Here is a 10060-nt window from a genome sequence, read left to right as displayed (position 1 = left end):
ACCATCCAGAGAAAGAGGGCTTTCCGCCTGTACCATACTAACGTTCACGGGGTCATGATCATGGCTTGATGTACCAGGAGCCACGTATTGGTGTGCGGGAGCAGTAGTACACTCATTACCCATTATGCCGTGGCTAGAGAAAGTGGTTGTACCATCCGTAGCAGTGTCCTGATTCTGATGGGCATCTATTGTTGTTTTGTCTTCCAAAACAACCCACATATTTCTGGTTACCGGAGAGGGTCGGTGGTTTGGTGCACGCAGCCATAAACCATACTATTTCTCTGTAGTCGACGGAAAACCTTCGAACAACTTAATGCAAAACTTCTTCGTGTGTCGAATATGGCGACAGATAAAGCAGAAATTTGGTAATCTTTCGTAGCGGGAGGAAATCTAACTCTAGTCACCGCCGTTGCGTCTGATACGCATTTGGCTAACAAGGGGCTTGGTGATGTTGATCTTGACTCGAGGAGTTGTGCCGCTGGAGGAGAAATGACGGTGAAGGACCTGTGGAGCTCTAGCTGCTGTCTACTGTGGTGAGAAACAGCAGTGGCTTGGCGCACTGGAAACATTAGAAATTTGGGGTAGGGGAACAATTTTCTTTGCCATTGCTGTAGGGAATAATATGGGGTAGGGATTTGGACTTGTGGTTTGACTACACGGTTGTAGATGGTGGCTTATAATAATAACTAGTTTTTCTTATGTGCGATGCGCAAAAAATAGGTGCCCAATATTAATATTTTATATTAAAATTTTAAATTTATTTAGATTTTAGATATTTAAATTATTGTAAATAATAATAATAATAATAATGTAAAATATTTTTATAAATTTTATATTTATATGTTAGGAAATAACTAACATATAACTACAATATTTAATGTGTATATATTATTATTATTGAAGAAAATAAGAAAATATATAGTGTATGCATGTGCATGATAACAATAGTGGAAAAGATAACGGAAGTTATAACCGTAGGGGTATGTTTGTCTAATATATTGTAAGCATAATGTACAAAAAAACTTAACGGAAAAAACTGACATAAATGAAGGGTATAACCTTCATTCACACTTATTATGTTTTCAGATTTAGATAATAATAATAATAATTTTATATTTTAAATATTTAAAATTTAAAATAATTCTGTTTGTTTTCTAAAAAATAAACCAAAGACACCAAAGTAATTTTTTGAAATGTAACCAAACACTGAAAAAAAATATTTTTTGAAAAATCACTCATTTTTAGGAATTATTTTTCTGATTCCGAACACAACCTAAATAGCACTAATTTTCCCCAATTGGTCAATTGACTATTTTCCGTTTGGACCGTTTCCCATTTAAAAGAGAAAAAAAAGAGTGGGAAAATAAAAATTAAAATTAAAAATTCCGTACCAAACAAACCTTTGACTCAATCTGGCCATCTAGGATTCTGTGCATTGTTTTTGCTTTGCTGTCTTTTATTTATATATTTTTATATTTATATTTGTAACCCATACGACAGAATGGAGAATTATACCACTAAAGTATAACGTTTTTTCCGTTTCGGCTCTAATATTTTACTCCAAAAGATTGAATTCCTAATTCCAAAGATGTCGGGCTCCAACTAATAAAATATTTGAAATGATGTAAATAATAGTAATTTAAATATTAAATCTTTATTTAACACGCATAAGAAGCTCCTTACTGTGAGAGTTTGCCCCTTTATTTTGAGAGGTTGTCTCCACACTGTCGCTGGTGAAACTAGATCCCTGATTTTTGCTCCCGAACTTCACCCACCAATTTAGAAAACGAGCCCCATTTCGACTCTGATAGCTCTCCAAATTCCAAATCTCAACGCTTTCATGTACACTCCAAACTGACAGAGAATGGGAAGACGTAAATCACAATAACTCAATGGTTATCAAATACCCATAAATACAAAATATTTATTTATTTTCGACGTAATCCTCACATTGAGATTATCAAATTTTAAATTTTATTTTCTTTAAATATTGTCTACAATAAAGTAAGTCTCTGAAAGCGTTTTGGCTTGGATACTGAGGAATTCGGATAGAGTGTAAACGTTAGAACATAAATACGTTCATACACATATTTTTCTTTTGTGGGGTATGGTTGCAGTTACACGCTTACACTTGTCTGATAAGAAGCCTGCTTGTCCTGCCGTGTGTAACTGTGTAAGACTCTCCTGGCCTCGCCTCTTTTGGTTTTCTTCTTCTTTTGCCAGTCTGGCTGCTTGTTGGAATTCTTGGTCTTCTGGGTTTTTGTCAAACATTGAATCTCCAGTGACATTGTTCAGGCTGCCCCAAAGGTGATCTCTCTCTCTCTCTCTGTCTTTCTTTAATTTTTTTTAACCACTAGATTTTTGGCATGATATCTGAGAATTCTGGTCAAGATAGACGGTTGACAGCGTCATGTTTTCCAGTCTGCAAGTTTATATATGCAAAGTCTTCACCTTCATTGTGTATATGTGTTTGTGTTTATATCTTACATATCTTGATCAAAAGTTTGTGTGTGTGTTTGTTTACTCAACTGGAGAAGATTGATGAATCATTGCATAGATTTTGGCTCATCTAAATTCTTGGTGAAATATCTTTCCTGCATAATTTTGGTCTGGAATTATATATATATATATATAGCATGTGATTTTTTTTTAATGGAAAAAAAAGAAGTGTTCTTGAGTTTTAAGCTATGGGGTTCTGTATTTAGTTTTGAACTCAAAATACTGAAAATAGTGTGAGTTTACAGGTTCAATTGATTGAGATTTTGCTTATGTTACAGTTAGTTTAAAACTATTGCAATTAGCAAAGTTTCATATAAGATGTGGTTCAAAGTTGTATCCCTAAAGTATTAATTGTCCAGCTCTTTACTGGGGTTGTTTCTTTCTTTATAAACATACATCTTGGTTGTTTAGTTACATATCAGAATGTAATTGTGTTTCCCCTAGCTTGTATAATGATTCCAATCCCGTGTTGGGTTACCGCCATGCCATTCGTATGAAATATATGAATCTCGTGCTTTATTTTGCTATCATGATGTGAAACATGGGATGGAATACTAATAAGGTTCTACTCATCTTAAATCAGAATCTGTAGCGAGCTGAGGGTATTGTAGTTCTTTAATTTGAAGACCATGAAGTGTTTTGCCCTATTCTTCAATGCTCAAAAGAAGGAAGAACCGAATACAGTGAATTCAAATTCAGCCCTCTCCTCCTTATCTGGCTCTTCTGATCCTGAAGGGCGGCCGTCGAGTCAAGACTATAATTCTAGGAATGCATCAGATGCTAGTACGGAGTCCAGAGGAAGGACGCAGTTCCCGAATTTGTCTGAGAGGCCTTCTAATCTCAGGGTCTTTGCGTTCTCAGAACTGAAAACTGCAACGAAAAATTTTAGCCACTCAACCAAGATCGGGGAGGGAGGATTTGGACCGGTGTATAAGGGAACAATTAAGAATTCTGAAGATCCCACTAAAAGGATTGATGTGGCCATAAAACAACTTAGCAGAAGAGGAATACAGGCAAGCTAAGCTACTTTAATTTCTCCTGTCATTTTAAATGACCATATTTCCATCAATAGCATAGATCAAATGTCGTATCATGCCTCATATGCCACTCCTGTTGTTACGATGATGTTATGAGTTTCTTGGTTTATGCAACAGGGGCACAAAGAATGGATGTCAGAAGTTAATGTACTTGGCGTGGCTGAACACGAGAACCTTGTCAAATTAATTGGATATTGTGCAGAAGATGATGAAAGGGGAATCCAGCGGCTTCTGGTATATGAATATATGCCTAATGGAAGTGTGGAAAATCATTTGTCGGCAAAGTCAGAAACACCTCTGTCTTGGATCATGAGGTTGAAAATAGCTAGAGATGCTGCACGTGGCTTAGTATATCTGCATGAGGGAATGGATTTTCAGGTTTACTTCTGGTCATTCCTTATGCCCGTTTATAGCATTACTAGGCACTGACAAAGAATTAAAGTCAAGCATATGATTTCTACGCTTTAAATCTGCCCAACTCCTTCAGGCATCAATCTCTAACCACCACATCCTTACTCAAAAGATAGGGAAAAGATGGGGGCAACTCCAGCCAAGTTGCTCAGACTGTTGACTCAGTAACCATAAGGTTACAAGTTTGACTCCCAACAGGAGCGGCCTATTGGCCTATTTGACTTGAGCCAGTCAGCTATGGGCAATCTAAGCTGGTTTACCTTTGCCGGGTCATAAGGCAAGATTTACCTAGTGCACATCCTTGGGTACTGGTTGCGAGTTTCTCTCGTCACCCCAAAAAACTGACATTGCTTGAGCCTAATCTGTCTTTGTTGGAAATTGTAGATCATCTTCAGAGATTTCAAATCTTCAAATATTCTACTAGATGAGCAATGGAATGCGAAGCTATCAGACTTTGGGTTAGCTAGGTTGGGTCCTGCCGAAGGACGTACTCACGTCTCAACTGCGGTATGCACTTCCATAACAATATACCTTTTTTCCTAATATACTTAATTTAGCAAATTACTTTTTCCTGCCAGTCTTGTGAGCATAGTCATGGGCACAAAATAGGTAATTATATATTATTGATACCAAACAATACTAGGAAAGTCAATTGCATTGAATGACTTTTGTATCTCCTATGGATGTGATATTTCGGGTTGAACAGGTGGTTGGAACAATGGGATATGCTTCTCCTGAGTATATTCAAACAGGTCGTCTCACATTCAAGAATGATGTATGGAGTTATGGAGTGTTTCTCTATGAACTCATCACAGGGAGACGCCCGTTGGACAGGAATCGTCCCAAGAGTGAGCAGAAGCTCTTAGAATGGATAAAGCCATACGTATCAGATTCAAAGAAGTTTCAAATGATAGTAGACCCTAGGCTTGAAGGCAATTTCCTAAGGTCAGCTCAGAAACTCTCTGTTGTTGCAAACCGCTGCTTGGTGAGACACCCAAAGTCACGCCCAAAGATGAGTGAAGTTCTGGAGATGGTGAACAACGTTGCAGAAGCATCAACAGGATTGGGGAATCCTCGGCGGCCCATAAGATCTTCAGATCCTATTCCAAATAAAGACGATATTGACAGAAAAAAAGTAAAAAGATAGTAAGTGATATCAAAGTTGGAGATGGTGGCTGGATACATCGGTTCGTTTCCTCACAAGGATAGAAAGAAAGATTTATGATGACGCGAGTCATAGAAGGAATTACTTATGTCCTCTATTGATCATAAAAATATGGTGAAGTGCAAATTCTATTAGATTGGCTATACTAATGGCTGGAATGATTGGGTGGTGAGAAAGCAAATGCCAAAAAAAAATATGTTTTGCTTTAGATGCCCTCTATTCTTTTTGGAATTTATCCTTCAATTCTGTGTCAAAAGCACTGTTGTTCGCCATTAATATATCTTTCTATACTTGCAATGAAAGATTACTTTCTGGATTTCACTGCTTTGATTCAGCATTCATTCGAGATTAGATTTTAAGTGCCCAGATGGCGAAATTTTCCTCAATCTCCATCTCAAGTTGGAAATGTCATTTTTTGTCCTTTTTATCCTAGCTTTTCACCACATGCAGGGTATGATAGTCTTTCAAGTTTCAGAATGCAGGTCCAATGGCTTGGTTGAATGCAAAACTGAAAGTAAGAGATAGCTGCTGTCAGGTTAGTTTCTTTTAGCAGAGAAAAAGATCAGAGTAAAGCTATACTTTTGAGTCTGATCTGAGTACGAGTTTCTGATATGATATATTGATATTTACTTATTCCCGTTTTCTTTGTGCAGCCAATGAGATAAAAGTGATGTTTGTTTTTTGAAAAGTAAAAGTGATGTTGAGCATGGAATATATAAATGTACAGTCTCCCTATCAGTTAAACTTTTAGTTTTGGTTAACACGGAACACATCTTTTACTGTTAGCTTGGGCATTTTTGGATCTTAATTTATTATACTGAATAGTCCATTTCACATGTTTATACTTTTCGTATAGTGCATGCAGTTTGCTCCATGTCCAAGTAGAAGGGCTCAAATCAGAGCAGATGCAATGTATCAATATAGTCCAATCCAGATGATGACTATTTCTTAGAACCAAACCCCATGTTTGAACTGAAGTTCAGATACTAATATAAAGCATATAAATCACATAGAAACACAAATATGTGATAAACAGGATTATAATAATATGCTAACCCCTCCAGCCATAACTTTTGATTGATAAAGATTGAGTAGGGTTGAACTTCTGATTGATAAAGATTGAGTAGGGTTGAATAGTCACAGGACTGCTGCAGCAAAATATTACTGAGAGTTTCTCTAACTTTTGCTCAAAAACTCTCTTTGGTGTATGAGGAATTAATGTTAAGCAGTACAGTGAAAGGACTTGAGGCCTTTAAATAACCATATACCACCAATATGGTAGTTGTATGCCATTCTTAAACCTAATCAGACTTCTTGCCTTTAATCAAGTCTTATCTTAATTAACTGAAGTCTAAATGGAAGTGTTGCACCATATAACAAATTACTTTATTATTATAACTTGTAATCTAATATTATAATAATAGTAATTTAGGAAAACATTACATTCTCCCACTTGGTGCAAATTTCATAACTCAAAAATAGAAAAACATCAGCCATAGTGATACGTTCTCTTTAAAACGAGTAGCATCCCATTATGCTCAAATGCAAACTGTCATTGAACACTTAATTAGGAAACAAAAGCTTAATGAAACAAAGTTTACATTTATTTCAAGTCCAACTGAAGTACATTATCTCAAAAAAAAAAAGAAAAGTGTACGCACTTAAATGAGATAAATGTCTGAATGCAAAAGAATTTCATGAAAACTGAATACTGAATGCATATATACAGATTACAAAGTGGCTAAAGTCTCAGTTTCTCAACAAGATCCTTGAATCTAAATAGAGGCATGGCTTTAGTAAAGGGATATGCTAACATCAACCCAATACTAATGTGTTCAATGATCACAAGTTGGTTCTTGACACGCTCCCTAATGGCTAAGAACTTAATGTCGATGTGCTTACTTCGACTTTCATTTTTGTCGTTCTTAGCTAGAAAGACCACAACGGAGCTGTCATAGTAAATTTTCAATGGCTTAGATATAGAGTCCATAACTCTAAGCACAGAGATGGAATTCTTGAGCCACACACCTTGTGAAGTTTCCTCGTAATAGGTAACGAACTCGGCTTCCACGGTAGAAGTAGTTATTAAGGACTGTTTAACACTTCTCCACGAGATAGCCCCATCGGCCATGACAAAGACGTATCTTGAAGTTGATCTTCGAGAACCAAAACAACCGGCAAAGTCCGCATCAGAATAATCGACAACATCTAAGATTTTCGTCTACATAAACCTAAGCACGTAACTCTTAGTTCCTTTTAGATACCTCAAAACTCTCTTCACAGCTCTCTAGTTGTCCAAACCTAGATTTTTCAAGTACCGTCCTAGCATCTTGACGGCAAAAGCAATGCCTGGCCTTGTACAAACTTGAATGTATCCAAGACACCCAACCACTGTAGCATAAGGTATGTTCTCCATGGATTCTTTTTTCTAGATCATTCTTTGGACATTGATCCAAACTGAACTTATCTCCTTTTGCTATGGGGGCAACATTTGGTGAACAATTCTGCATATGAAATCTCTCTAAAACTTTGGTAATATAGGTTTCTTAAGATAGACCAAGTATAAATTAGGTTCAAATGTGAACCTTTGTTAACATGTGAATCTGTGTACCATTGTGCACCGTTTTGGTCTTGCTTGATCTTGTGGTTTATAATTTTTTTTGACTTGGTAAATATACATCACTGCACCACTACTACAACAAATGCAACCCTACACCACTCCAAACATCTAGGCCGTGTGATATCTCATCTAAACGGTAGATAAGAGTTCACAAGTTCACACCCAGATAGTGGTTCACACTAGAACCGAACCCGACCTAGTATAGCCCAAAACCTATCCCTATAGATTTTTTATGCCAATAACATAAGAGGCATCACCTATATCCTTCATACCAATAACTGGCCCAAGAAAGTAACTAGATTAAGGAAGCCCAAGAAGGATACATAGTATGGATCAACTTAAGAGTTTAATAAGGATTGTGCTTAGTATTCATAATGTAATAAGGATTGGACTCTTTATTCCTAATGTAGTAGGATTAGGGCTTATTATTCCCAATGTAACAATGATTTTCAATATGAGGCAGTCTAGGATTCTTATTCCTTATAGGGCTCTAGGCCCAAAATATGTATAAATAGACCCCCATACATGGGGAGAGGACAACCAATTCTCAGTAATACACAATATTTATTCTCTCTAAATTCTCTCTATATTTTTATACTTGTTAATTTAACGGTTGTGCTGGCCAGCCATTAACTACCCAAAAATCATAAAAACCAACTTTGGCACTATCCGTGAAGTTCGATACAAATAGTCCCATGATCCCTAACTTGAAAAGTTGTCCTTTATTTCATGGCATGTTCTGATCACCAGTCCCCCCTCGTTAGACCTACACTGTTCTAGTGGCGTGGTCCTCCGGAGTTGGACTAGCTATCAGTTAGAATATGCTCCTACGATCAAAATGTTACATCATGATACTTGAGGATATCAATGAAGCTTACCCAACACTCCTTGGCAACCTCACCCCACAGAGATTTTTGAAGCGTAGAGTTGCTTTGCATAATACACACCATATTCAAAAGAGTCCAGTTTCTTCTTTCAACAACACCGTTTTGGTCCGAAGACCTAGGCATGGTGTATTGGGCAACAATCCCATGCTCTTAAAGAAACTTGTGAAAAGGACCTAGTGCTTGTCCATTTTCAGTATATCTACCATAGTATTCATCCCCTCTATCAGATCAAACTATTTGTATTTGCTTGCTACATTGGTTTTCAACTTCAGCTTTAAATAATTTGAAGGCATCCAATACTTTATGCTTATTATAAAATAAATACACATAGGTAAATCTTGATAAATCATCAATGAAGGTAATTAAATATTACTGACCAAGCATGTCCATATCAGGACAACATATGCCAATATGTATAATTTTCAACAACGTTGAACTCCTATTGGCACCTTTCTTTGACATTTTTGTTTGCTTACCTTTAATGCAATCAACACAAGTCTCAAAATCGGTATAGTCTAGTGTAGAAAGTACTCCATCCATTACCAATCTCTTAATTTGTTCAAGGGAGATATGACCTAATCTCTGATGCCATAATATTGAGGAATTTTCGTTCGTACTACATCGTTTGGTGCTGTTTTGAAAATGTAAAGAATTGTAAAATAAATCATTCTTTAAGTTAAGACGATAAATACTATTAGACAATGTACCATCACCAAGACAAGTAGAATTATGAAATAACTTAAAATACTTGCGATTAAATTCAAATTTGAATCCAAAGGGTACAAGTCTTGAAACTGATGAAATTAAATTCCTTGAGAAAACTAGGAACATAAAAGGTCTGATCTAATGTAAAAACAAAAAACCATTATTCAAAACTAATTTGCAAACTTCAACAGCTTCAACCAGTGAGCGAATCTTGTTTCCAAATAAGATGTGACACTTAGTTCCCATGGTCGCCTCAGATTTTGCATTTCCTGCAAAGAATTTGCAATGTGGATTGTTGAACCAGAATCAATCCACAAACCGCTTGGTTAGAATTCTCGAGGGACAAAGATAGAGAGAGACTGAAATGCATATTATTACAAATGTAAGTTATGCAAGAGACAGACTTGAATGCCATAAAAATTGCCTATGGGCTAAATGTTTACGCATTATAAATCCATCAAGGCTGAATAGTGGAAATAGAATGGGTATGAATTTTGGTTTGGTTTTTCCATCTTTAATGATAAAACTACTAAACTATATGTATCCTCCACCAAGGCTGTTTGGTCGCACACTTTTGCACACATTAATTAGGGAAGAATACGCATGAACATACCTCCTCGTATCTGGCATAATTTTCCTGCGTAAAGTGCTTCTCCATTATTTTGCATGTGAATATCTTGGGATTAGTTTCTTGATTTTGTGAGATTTCCCCCTCCCCCCCCCCCCCCCCCCCCCC

General features: G+C 36.5%; 1 protein-coding gene and 1 pseudogene across 1 annotated transcript; one reads left to right on the top strand and one right to left on the bottom strand.

Moving 5' to 3' along the window:
* The first annotated feature begins 2462 nt into the window (after positions 1-2462).
* LOC116023253 lies at positions 2463-5498 on the top strand (annotated as a pseudogene).
* Positions 5499-6853: 1355 nt separating this feature from the next.
* On the bottom strand, positions 6854-7528 carry LOC116023422 (secreted RxLR effector protein 161-like). Its single transcript, XM_031264421.1, has 2 exons — positions 7414-7528; positions 6854-7320 (listed from the first exon to the last, which is right to left on the bottom strand). Exons 1-2 carry the CDS (start codon positions 7526-7528, stop codon positions 6854-6856), a joined length of 582 nt encoding a protein of 193 aa, XP_031120281.1.
* Positions 7529-10060: the final 2532 nt, after the last annotated feature.

The sequence above is a fragment of the Ipomoea triloba genome, chromosome 6 (assembly GCF_003576645.1).
Source record: "Ipomoea triloba cultivar NCNSP0323 chromosome 6, ASM357664v1".
Lineage (NCBI taxonomy): Eukaryota > Viridiplantae > Streptophyta > Magnoliopsida > Solanales > Convolvulaceae > Ipomoea > Ipomoea triloba.
This window is presented reverse-complemented; position numbering and strand designations above follow the sequence as displayed.

Coding starts and splice junctions, on each gene's coding strand:
- LOC116023422 (XM_031264421.1), bottom strand. CDS start 7,528: ATGGAGAACATACCTTATGCTACAGTGGTTGGGTGTCTTGGATACATT. Junction 7,321..7,413: donor ACGGTACTTGAAAAATCTAG/GTTTGGACAACT, acceptor CGAAAATCTTAG/ATGTTGTCGATTATTCTGAT.